We start from the raw sequence: 12,722 nt of genomic DNA, 5'->3' as shown, positions 1-12,722 counted from the left end.
CCGTCTTCACAAGTGTTTACACCTCTCTCTTTCGTGGAAAGTGGTGGGGGGCAGTCGCGAAGGATGTCATAGGTGTGTGTGTGTGTGTGAATACATGAGCTGGTTTTACAGTGGGGTCGAGACCAGACAAGGTCACGGCTACCAAGCTCTCTAGACTATGCTGCTGTAGCTGGTTTGGTTGAGTCGACTTTTGTTAAATCCAGTCATGTTTAACGTTTTTTTTAAATTTTTTTTTTTTTTTTTAATTTTTTTTCAATGCCAATTAATGAAATTCAAGTTAATATTTTTTTATTAATCACCTTCGAAAATTATCAATCAGATTTTTAATTAATTAATTCATTTAACAAATTTACAATTAATAATTGATAACAAGATTTTTAATTATTTTATATAAAGATCTTTAATTAATTGATTAATTAATTACAGCCATTGATAAGAACTAATTAGTAATTAATATAAACAAAAATAATTGAGATAAATTTTAAATGAAAGCTATCAGATAAAATTATTCAGACAAATTAAAAAAAAAAAGAAATAAATAAAAATGTTAAAGTCATCTTGGTTGTCATCTCCTTTAAAACATCCTCTGGATCTTACAAGTTTCATTGCCGTGTTTCTTATCAAGTTACACAAAAACTTGGCATCAAGATCCCTTTCATTTCTCTCAATATTATCTCGTCTCAACTCACCCTATCTCTCTTATCTCGAGAAGTAAACGTCAAGGTTTACGATAGTCTCCATTCCATTTCATTCCGTCGGCCATTTTGTCGTTCCGCCCAAACTCCGCCACACCGGGTCCATTTTATTCGTTTATTTAGTCTATACCGCCAGCAAAACTGAACGAAACATAAATAAATACGAATTTCCACTTGCCCGTTAAGAAGAAGTGATAAAATTTGTCGTGGCTTGCTTGTATTACACACATATATACATATATACATATATTTATAGATAGACGAAACAAACGTCGACATGATATACGTCTGGCTATCGGCGATCTACTTAACTCATGCCGGCCACTCAACTAAATAAGAACAAAGATCCTCTGAATTATTTATCTCGGCGCCATTTTCTCTACAAATACTTATATATATTTATATATTTATTTAATTGTTTAGTCTTTAGTCTGTTATTGGGGATTTTTTGCCCACGAGCGCACCAAGAATCGGGTGCTTCCTTTAATCGGGGGTAGGGTGCGATCGTTGCCAGGGCGGTCGCCAAGACAATGGTGATTGTCTCGAAACGTTTACAGCCTAATTATGTGAACACGGTCCAGGCATGGTGGAGTAACAATGCCATAACTCCTAACAATGTACGATTGTTCATTGTCCCATTGCAACTTTGTTTTTTCTCTCTATTTATTTCCTCTTATTTACATTTTTTTATTCTTAGTCTTAGTCTTATTCTTAGTTATTTTTTAATTATTCAATTACTAATTCCAATCATTTTTTTTTTCTGTCATCAAAACACACTTTTCACTTGTAATAATACTTAATAACGCTCATTGTTGATACAAATTTATTTTTTATGAAAATAAATATGAACTTGAATGGGATTCGAGCCGTGAACTTTATATTTACAGTCTTATTTTTTTTTTTTATAATTACTAATTACCCGTCGAAATTTGAATAATTTTTTTTTTCTATAAAAGTTCAAGTAGAATTTGAACTATGAATTTTCAGGTCTAATAATTTTCAACTCGTTTTATAAAAATTAAAAGACTGGACTGAATCCGAACCCTGACTTTTAAGTAAACGGTCTCAGTTCCATTTGGTCAATTAAATGAATTCAGCCGTTAATAAATAATATTTAGGGACATGACGAAATGTCATGTTTAAAAAAATATAAAAAATTGTTAACATAAATATGTAGATGTTTGTAAATATATTGAAATATATATACGTAACCTTGGTAAAAGTAAATAAATAAAAAATGTATAAAATAAACACTAAAACGGTGACGTGCGGAGGTTAAATCGGTAAACAAAGTAAATAATCTGGCGTAGAGGTAATAAGTTATTAAATCCACATATTATTAAATAAAAGTTGCACTGACAATAATAGGAGTTGTAGCTGTTGTAGCGTAGTGTCGTCAAGTGATTCGCGAGTTGTGAGATCTGCAAGGACAAAGGCAAAAGGCAATGCAAAACCTGTCATGTCCCGTGAGGATAAAGCCTACGCGTGAATGTTACATTATGTTATGAAGGTTCTATGCCACATTACATAGACAAGTTTAATAAAATACATGAATATACGGACAGACACAAGTATCATTGAGACACGTGCGTGAGTGGAATATAAACACACACATTAATGTCCGAGTGTATGCTAAAAAAACTATCGAGACGCCTTTCGTTTTTCCTTCGATGGCAACCTGGTCCTTGAGAAAAATCTTCTTGCCTCAATTCTCAATTTCATCATTGAGATCGTTTACGATTCAACTATTTATAAAACATTTGCTTTTAATATTCCTACTAGTCGGATATTTTTTTTTAAATTCTAAAATCACAAGAAATATATTTGAGCAAATGGTTTTGATAAAATGGCTGTAACTTTTGAACGGTTGAATTTAGGGGCATTTGTACTGAGACAAAAATTGTAGAGAATTTAATTCTCTATAAATTTATTTAGATACATATTTACCGTATCTTTGATAATTAAACTGGAAATTAGAGTCAAAGGAGTCTTGAATGGAAAAATTTAATTTCTGTTCTTTGAAAATGTCTTTGAATTAAAATTCTGGTCAAAGTATCACAGATATCAGAAAAATATCTTAGTACATTTTTTTAGGAAATTTAATTTCCTATAATTTTTGTTCTCGTGAAAATTTAATTTTAATTGATAGTTTTGAAGTTACAGCCATTTTTAGGATTGGAGTAAAAAAATATACCACAGAAAATTACTCAATTCTTTAAATGATTATAACTTTTGAAATATTAACTTTTTGATATTTTATATTGAGATCAAAAATGTTGAGAATTGAATGACCTTTTCAATGACCACCCACAAAGTCTGTTTATCTTATATACTTAATAAGATATTACTAATTAAAGTTCAAGTTGATAAATTTTTAATATTATTATTATCATTATCGTTATTATTATTATTATTATTATTATTATTATTATTATTATTATTATTATTATTATCATCTGTAATTACTCATAACTAATGGTTATTCATACACACTAGTATTTACTCGACTCTACATTTTTTTTTTTTTTTTTTTCTAAAGTAATTCAAATCAAGAGGATTTTAGCGCGCAAGTTAAATGGCAATAAGAACAATAAAATTTAATAATTTTTACCAATTTATTTTTTTTCTTCTACAATCTCTTTCTCATTGGCTCAGTACAGAGTTCGTGAGCAAAGTAAAGTGGTGGAGTGTAATTCGAGAACAGAAAAGCTTCAGGCTCGTTTACGCGGTCTGATATCTTAAATAAGTTGAGAAATAATTTTTTTTCACACTATAAAGTTTATTAAATCCATTATTGGAAAAATTTCTTCAACTAACTCGCGATAATTATTTCATTTAATTAAATTATTTTATCAATTATTTTTAAATTGTCCTAACTTTAATTAAATTTATTAATTTTTTTGTCCAATTGAGGATAACTTAAAAGGTTCTATTGGATAATCAGGCGGATTTTATAATAACATTTTTAAAAGTCACAACTTTCACTGTCACAGAGATTAAAATTTAAAAAAAAAAATTATTGCCGACTAGAAATTTATGAAAATTTTTATGTAACAGACAATTTTTTTTTGTTAAAAAATTATGTCAAGAGAACTGAGCTGTAACTCTGTAAATATCGATATTACGAAAATTTTATCTATAACAAGAATTGTAGAGAATTTAATTCTCTACAAATAACCTCTTATTAATAATTGACATAAATTTAATTCTTAATGAGTTACATCAGTTTTTGATAATTAAAACAAGTAATTATACCGGAAACAAGTTAATTTATATTCTATTTCAATTCGCGCGATTATAACTTTTTAAATATTAACGCTACGGAAATTTTCACGGAGACCAAAATTGAAGAGATTTTAGTTCTTAATATTTAAGTTTTCAATGAAAATTTCTGTAGTCTCAATACTTAATGAGTTACAGTTACAAATATACCTCAGGTTTAAAAAATGAAATTTCAATCATATTTCAATTACTCATTTTTTCCAATTAAATATTTCATCATTCCGATTCAAATATATTCTCAATATAAATTCCTAATTGCATTACTCTGACAATTTGACATTTTATCAAATTAAACTCGATCTTTGTCATAAAATTTATCAAATTAAATTTACCTCCAAAAAATAACCAGCTGTTATTTTTACTCTCAATCTATTGTCAGAAAAAAAAAACCAATAAATTAAATAATAAAAAATTGACTGACTTTTCATGTCAACAAAAGTCATATCTTATTGCTCATAAATAAATAAAACATTTACGTTCCATCGTCTCCGCAAAATGACCTCATGTACACTAACTAATTTTTTTCCCGCCAAATGTCAAAATAATAATTATCTCTCTAAAAAAAAAAAATATTTTTCCCGTAATTGCAAAATGAAAGTGAATCAGGTAATCGGGATTCGAAAGGCCTCTAATTCGCGACTGGATCAACGATCATCACAATCTCTATGACAGAACCATCTTACCTCTACCTCTTACCACTCACTTTATTTTTATTTAAAAAAAAAAAATCATTATCGTTATTTATTGTCCGCTTCAACTTGAAGGCCCATACAAATGTAAGACATTTAAATATTTAAAAAGTCAACAACTTGACATCCGTATCTCCTCAATCGCAACAAGAGTTTACTACAACGACAATACTCGATGTAAATTAGGCGTTTCAGTCGCCAATCATCTTATCATCTCTTGTCTCGTGTCTCGACGTTTCTCAACCAACGACAAATAGCTGATAGAAAATAAAAAATGAAATAACCCCAGCCAGCGAGCTATTATTCATCATCTTGTCATCACTTTCTTATTGAAGACCTTTCAAAGAATAGATTCGATTCGTCAGTATTCATTGCTCTGTAATCGTATCTTTGATTATATTATATTACTCGGAGCTCGAGCCAGGTCGCAGCGACTTAAATACTGTAGATTATAGCGAATCGATAGACCTGTTATGCCACAGAGCAGCTTGATCTGGGTATAGACGGATCGAGATTGTATAAGTTTAATAAATGGTTCATGTTCCGTGGCATGGATTCGGTACTACAGTGGATAGATAGGGCTGGGACTAGAGTAGTGGCTGCAGCCAGCTAATATCGAGTCTAATTTCATTGGACGTTTAATACTCGATCAAGGGAAGTTGAAGCTAAAGCTAATGCTAAAGCTCTAAAATGATCGCGGTTACTGCCAGATTAACGTATTATATATCGTTTATAGTCTAGTTGTATATGTACTGGCTGCTGTTATTCTATAGGACACACTGACATACTCACACACTCACACATATCATTCTCACGATTATCGGATTACATTTGCTGGCATATCGTTTGCAATTTACTCGATAAATCCCGGAAACAAACCCAATCATTAGATATTCGCCACCTGAAATCCTACGTCCCGGTAAATATATATGAAGATATATATACATATATATATATATAGATGGGTGATTGCTGTTGGTTGGTAAATTTAACTGCTCACGACCCCACCGCCATTTTGTTTGATTTATTTTACGAGAATCCATTTTGGAGTAATGTAAAAGTGGAAAGTTGGAATGCATTTTTTTTTTCGAAATTTATCATGCTATTGTGAAATTTTTTGTGTGCTTCTTTTTGGTGTTGTATTGAATGCTCTGGGATAAAGGAATTTTTAGAACGTGGCAATTTTGTAATTTGATCGGGACAAAAAATTATTAGACTATAAAATTGTCCGTCAAAATTTGATTTTGGGTTTAGGGGACGTTACTTTGTAATATAATTTTTTTTTTTTTTGGTAAATTGGAAGTGTATAGAAAAAGAAAAAGATTTTTTATGACGAGAAATAAAAAGAGCAGTTGATTGGAATTTTAAGACTTGACCTATTTTTTCAGCAAAAAATATTCATTTAGATTTTTTTAAAATCTCATATGGACATCTGGGGATTGATGGAAAAATATTAGGATTTGATACAGAAAAAAATAATTGAAAGAAAATTTAAACTATCGATTTTAGCTCAGGACTTTTTTTTATTGAAAGCTCTGTAACTTTGAAGTGATGAAGTTTATGAGGTTGTATAAATTTTTATTAATAATCTAGTAGCGCCGTTTGATGAAATAAACTTCACAAAATATAAAGACCATTTTTTACGGCAACAGCAAAAAAAAAAATGCCAACGAGATGAAACTTTTTGCAAAAAACCGGTCCCGATTATTAATATCCGGCTTTTGAGACCGAGGCGCTCTAGGAAGTTTGACCTTGCGGAAAATAATAATATTTAAAACAGCAGCAAACATCGTTCGCTAAATGACTTTAATCTGAACGAGGATTGTTTCGTGCCCAGCAGGATATTCCCCGGTCTCGCGGGGTGTGGCCTTGCCGGGCTCGACAATATCAGCATGGATATGGCGAATAAAAAATCCATGTACCGAGACCGTAAAAATACGGTCTACAATAGAGACAAGAGAAGAAATAGCAAAGGCTGGAGTCAGTAGTCTATAGAAAGAGAGACGGAATCATCGAACGTACGAGCTGACAAAGGCTTCCGTCTAGGCCCTCGGGGCTTGCACACGAAATGGCCCTTTGTCGTGGCAGCTGGCGAACAGGTGTGTGGGGTTGAAACCTGGTTGTCAGCTGTTACTTCACTACTCTGTACTCTCTGTACTCTATATACAGCAAAGAACAAAGTACTCTATAAACTCTACACTCCATACTCTTTAAATAAACTTGCAAAAAGTCTATTGATAAATATTAATTCGACTATTTTAAATATTAAACTCCCGCCTTAGAACATTCTACATAATTTTTAAGTACAATAGTAAACTTTTCAGGCAAACTAAATATTACTTCCCAACAAAAATAACCCCGAAAAAAAAAAAAAAAATTATTTAAACTAAAAATTTTAAAGAAAATAAAAATAATATCAGAGCTACGCTAAATAAATTTTGAAACAGAAACTAAAATATAACTTTTAAATGATATAAACTAGAGTTTGTTTATCTTAAATGTTTATATAGATTTATCTGGTTATTTAGTTTGTCTCCGGGTTGAATATATATATGAAAAGGTAGAAAGGAGTAATTGCTTGCTCACGTGCATCCACCAGTACCTACAGTACTTGTAACCGTAGTTCCAGCCCCCAGGGGATTTCGCTATGCTCTATATACATTTATATCTATATCTGTACATATATACTTTACTTTGCTGTGTATAGTTGTATTCTGTACTCTCTGTACTCTGTACACTTTATATATATAGATAGATAGATAGATAGATAGATATAGATAGAGCGAGCGAGCGAACAATGCAAAGCTTTGGCAGAGGATTTGCGTGAGGAAGCCTATCCTGGGAATATTGGGGATTCGTTGACACGTTGAAACAGCAGGAATCGATCAAACACAAACGACGAGGATGGGATTATAGTTCGATATACACGCACCCAGTACTACCAGTCTTGGTTATATCTATATGTATTTATATAAAGAGTGAGCGAGAGGGTCGCCCGCTTCCACTGATTGCCAATGAGGTTTCCAATTCAACTCGGCAACATCGAGGATTAGCGGAGATTCCGCGGATACCACACTATGCAATCAAGATATACTAGTGTATTTAGTATCACTCACACACACACGTCCATTAATTATTCCTACTAGTTTACTATTCAACCAGTTAATCCACCTAATCCTTCTATTTAGCCATCTAGTCTGATGCGCTGGTCACATTTTCATTTTTTACATACCTGCCCAACGTGTTCATTAAGCTATTGATTTTAATTTACTGGCTATTAATGATACTGATTAGCGGCGAGTTTGATTTAGTCGTTTATTAATTCGGCTCGCGATTGGTGACTGGAATTTTTTTTATTTATTATTTTTTTTTTTTTTTTAAATGAAGGGTGAGGAGTTTTTGGTGAAATTTTTTACTGGGCTGTAGGGAAATGTCTTCTGAAAAAAATGAAAAAAAAATGGAAGCGATACGTTGACTAGTTCGGGAGATACAGAGCTTCCGTACATTCGAACGTTAAAGTGTACGGATGTACGGATCCGGTTTTTCGGCTTCAAATTTGCGTAAATCGATGAAAAAAAAAATCTGTCGTATTAATTCAAGTATTTCTTGAGCACTGGGCTACTTTTCGAGCTGATCAATTCTTCTAACCAAAAAAAAAAAAAATGAAAAATGCAACGAAATTATAGAAAAAAGTTGAGCACATAAATAATATTTCTTATTTAAATTTGAGGGTGCGGTAGTGAGACAGTTGAGTTTAATGTACACAGAGGGTATTTTGGTTGGTTGCTACAACGAGGAGCCGTAGAGTGAAGTGCCAAGGGGAGCAGTGGTTGAAGCTGAGGGGAAACGGATCAATACCGTGCCTCTCTGCTAGCATTAAACATTCGATGCTGCTTCCGCCTTTGCTGCCTATGAAATCCACGATGAGTCGAGGAGTTTGTACCCACCTCCACCTCATCCTCATCTCTTCATCTATTCTCTCAACTCGACATAACAAGTCGGATACTATTACTTCAGTTCCATTTCCATTCGACAAACTTCACATGCCAATGACCATCTCCAACATCAAGCCCGAGATTTAACAGTTTCCAACTTCCCGATCAATCAATCAACTTGTCCCCAATATTTCCAAGGAAGGAAAAAGAGCTAAAATAGACTCCTTAAATTTTTCGGTCCCATTTTGCTTCTCCCCAATTGAATTAAATGTCAATTTAGTAGCAATTGTTGGGCAAATGTATACATAATAAAAATAAAAGCTGATCAACAATAGACATTTGAGTCGAAAAAAAAAAAGATAATGATGAACGAAAACATACAACGGATCCAGGATGCCCGTCCGGCGCTTTTCCACAAACGGAAACGTGTATAGTGTACAAGAGAGACCGGAAGTGAGTCTGAGTTGTTCTGCTGGTGTTACTGTTGAGCCAGCACTCGTGGTCACGTTCTACTTTACCATCAAAACTACACAATACACAAATATATATGTAAAAAAAGAAAAAAAAGAAGGGTATCGCTCAATCGAATGTGTCATCCATCCGCTATTGGCTTTCTTCGATAGTTTATTCTATCGATTTATTTAGAAATTTAATTTAATTTTTTTTTTTTTTATTATGATTGTTGATTATTTTTGGAAACAGTGATGTTAATGATAATGATTTTGATTGTTTCAGGTATAAATCAACTCGTTGCGTGAACGGTGGCGGGAGCCGCGGCGGATCCGGGGGGACCGGCCCGACGACTGGCGCGACCGGAGGCACCAACGGACTCGTGGGAGATCTCAGTGTCTTAGGAACACGAGGACCTAGCTACGGCGGGGCAGGAGGTGTCGTAGTTGGAGGAGGAGGTGGTGTAGTAGGCGGTGACAGCCCCAGACGGGTTGCTGTTCAAGAAGGTGGAGTACCTTTGTCCACCGGACACCATCATCACAATAATATTGGGACGAGACCCTATCGGCAAAAGCTATCGACGGGCTGCGTTGAGGTCCGTCATCATTCCCACCACCATCGGCACCACCCACACTATCGCGCCCACCATAGGGGCATGACCATGGGCCAAAAGTTATCAGGTGGTTACTTTATTTAAGATATTTATACTCCTTGTTGGTACTCGTTTCACAGGAAATTTAATTCCCTACAATTTTTGACTCTTTGAAAAATTCTCTAGAGTCGATAGTTTTCAAAATAGTATTTTTGAATTTTGAAAAATATATTTATTATTTGTTTAGAAGCCTGTAACTTTTAAACTATTGAGTTTACGGCATTTTTTTATCAGACAAAACTTGTAGAGAATTAAATTTCCTACAACTTTAGTCCTTATAAAAATTTTCGTAGAATCAATAGTTTTGAAGATAAAGCCCTTTGATGCGCTTACGAGAATTTAAATTTAAAAAAAAAATAATTAATTGTTTAAGCGGCTGTAACTTTGAAACTATTGATTACAGAGAAAGTTTCAAAGAGACCAAAGTTGTAGAGAATTAAATTTCCTTTCGAATGACCGTATATTATGTATATTTATCTCATACATTTCGTAAGATGTGATTAATTATATCAGTTTCATAAGAAAACGAATATCTAAGCTCAGTAAATAGAGCTTACAAGTTGATAAATAGTTGGTATCGAGTAAATATAAAGAGATTAGCTTATACATATACGTACTGAGGTCAAGGTCTAGATCCTATGAGGACTTAAATACAAGTTCTAACTTCTCAGCTACTTCAGATACAACAAGTTTAGTTTAAATCAACTAGGCCATCTGAAGATCTTTTTAAAACAACTCGTTCGTTCCCACTCCCACTCTGCTCCCACCCACACCCGCGGCCCGACTTTGCTCAAGATATCTTACAGTACATTAGATTACATTACATTATTCTTGCCGTCTTTTCTCTCCATTCGCACTCTTTTTTTTTACATTACTGCGATTTGTTTATTTTTTTAGCTGTATGATAAAAGAGTTTTCTTCACGTCGCGACGATTTATCTTGAAAAGTTTAATGAATTTTTTTTCTTTCTTTCTTATTTTATATTCTTACGACACTTTAATAGCTTTATCACAAATATTTTTTATTTTTTTATGTCTATTTGCTAAACACTAATGATTTATATCTCAACTACAAAATTTATTTTAAAAATTCAATTTTAAAATTCGAGTAAAAAATTTCCTGTAAAAAATTGAATTTAAAACTCTTGAATTTATAATTTTAAAAATTAAATTCAAAAATCCAAGTAATTGATTTTTCATTAACAATTAAATTTAAAATCATTTAGTTGATGATTTGTAGGGAATAACTAAAATAATTTCAAATTAAAAATTAACAATAAAACTGACTTTCAATAAATAATTTAAATAAAAATATTCAATCAATATTTTTAAATAATAAATTTATCATTCAAGTTTTCAATGAATAATTTTAATAAAAATTTAATGAACTTCAGTTAAAATAAATTCAATTAAAATTTGAATCAATAATTTTAAATATTTATATTTGAAATTTTAATATCTCATAATAAATTTAGATAAAACTTTAGATCCATGACTTTGGGTAAAAATATTTAATTAATTACTTTGATAAAAAAATAAATTTTGTTAAAAGAATGTAAAAAATAAATCATATTTATTTATGACATGGAATTCTGTCACCAAAGACATTCTCATATTTTAAATATTTTTTTTTTTTTTTTTCTGTTATATTTCATCTTTATTTTCTGCATTTTGGTAAAATAAAATCCACGACACCATTTTATGTCTTTCATGGTCCACCTAGACTGTCAGGAACCGTCTCAGAAAATAGCTTAAGCTCATTGTAAGGTTCTTCGCTTGGAAACAGAATATAGAGCACAGAGCATAGGGAGCTGGCAGAAGAAAAGGCATAAAAAAGACCCAAAATAAAATGAAATAGTATAGAGTGAAGTAAAAAATGAGGGAGCCATTGAGCTGCCGAGGGAAGAGAAAAGCTGAGCCAAAGCATAAAGCTACCGTCTCTTGTCCCTCGTTCCTCGTCCCATTTTGCCTCTTTTCCAGACAATAAAAATCGATTTATGGCATTTCATTAATCTGTCCAACGGCTCGGTCTGCAGCTCAACTCCTGCTATCCAGATAAATTTACGATCCGTCCTACGTATTATCCTCGTTGTCCTGATCCTCAACTTTTCCTTCACCCCGCTCTCTCTTCTTTATTTTTTAGACTTAAAATTTCGCCTCGATATCCGTCACTCACTTTTTGAATTTCATTTTAACCTTCAAAAATTAAATTCTTTTGTTCCAGCCCCTAAAGAAAACAATTAAAACTTATAAAATTCATATCTCCTTAACCAATCATCCGAATTCCTTCTTCGTGCGCTCATTTTAAAGCTCTAACATTCCCCTACACTTTTCATTAACCATTAATTACTTTCCCATCAATAGTTTCCCCGATATAAAATTTTAAACCCAACAACTTTCCAATTTCCCAAAAAATTACCATCTATTTTGACTTTTAACCCTTCAAAAAGTCATATCTCCTTAACCAATCACCCGAATTCCTTCTTCCTGCGCTCATTTTAAAGCTTAAACATTCCCCTACACTTTTCATTAACCATTAATCACTTTCCCACCACTACTTTTCCTGATAAAAAATTAAAAACTCAACAACTCTCCCCAGAAAATTACCATCTTCTATTTTAATTTCTAATCCTCCTAAAATTCCAATCCCCGACTTAATTGTCCTCAAAATAACTCTTCCGTCCCAATTAAGAGATCAGACTCCCAGCTATAATTTTCACAACCCATTGATCTAATTTACTCAATTATTTTCCGAGATATTAAATGCTAGACTACTTAGTATGCGCAGTTATAATTGAGAATTTTAATTTATCTAAAAGTAAAATAAAAAAATAAAAAATAGTAATAAGAATAACAATAAAGGTATTCTTTGATGATGCATTTAAACGGTTGAATTAAAACTACAAAAGTAATGCCAAGAATTAATTAAGCTAATTAAAATGAAGGATATAATTGTAGGTTTTGTATTGTTGCCGAGCAAGTAATTAAGTTTACAGTAGAAAAAAAAAAAAAAAAAAAAA

The 12,722-nt window shown here is 32.1% G+C and overlaps 1 protein-coding gene across 4 annotated transcripts in view; it reads left to right on the top strand.

Moving 5' to 3' along the window:
- The window catches only part of LOC103575491 (protein gustavus), a 77,929-nt gene that overhangs the window by 61,751 nt on the left and 3,456 nt on the right, over window positions 1–12,722 (top strand). For all 4 annotated transcript variants that reach the window (XM_053740478.1, XM_008555299.3, XM_008555297.3 and 1 more), the window contains one exon: window positions 9,337–9,731. In XM_053740478.1, the coding sequence (XP_053596453.1) occupies window positions 9,337–9,731 (395 nt within the window). The remainder of the gene's footprint in view (window positions 1–9,336; window positions 9,732–12,722) is intronic.

This window comes from Microplitis demolitor, chromosome 7 (genome assembly GCF_026212275.2).
Source record: "Microplitis demolitor isolate Queensland-Clemson2020A chromosome 7, iyMicDemo2.1a, whole genome shotgun sequence".
NCBI classification, from domain to species: Eukaryota; Metazoa; Arthropoda; class Insecta; order Hymenoptera; family Braconidae; genus Microplitis; species Microplitis demolitor.
Note: the sequence above shows the minus strand (reverse complement) of the source record. Positions and strands in the feature narration are given on the sequence as shown.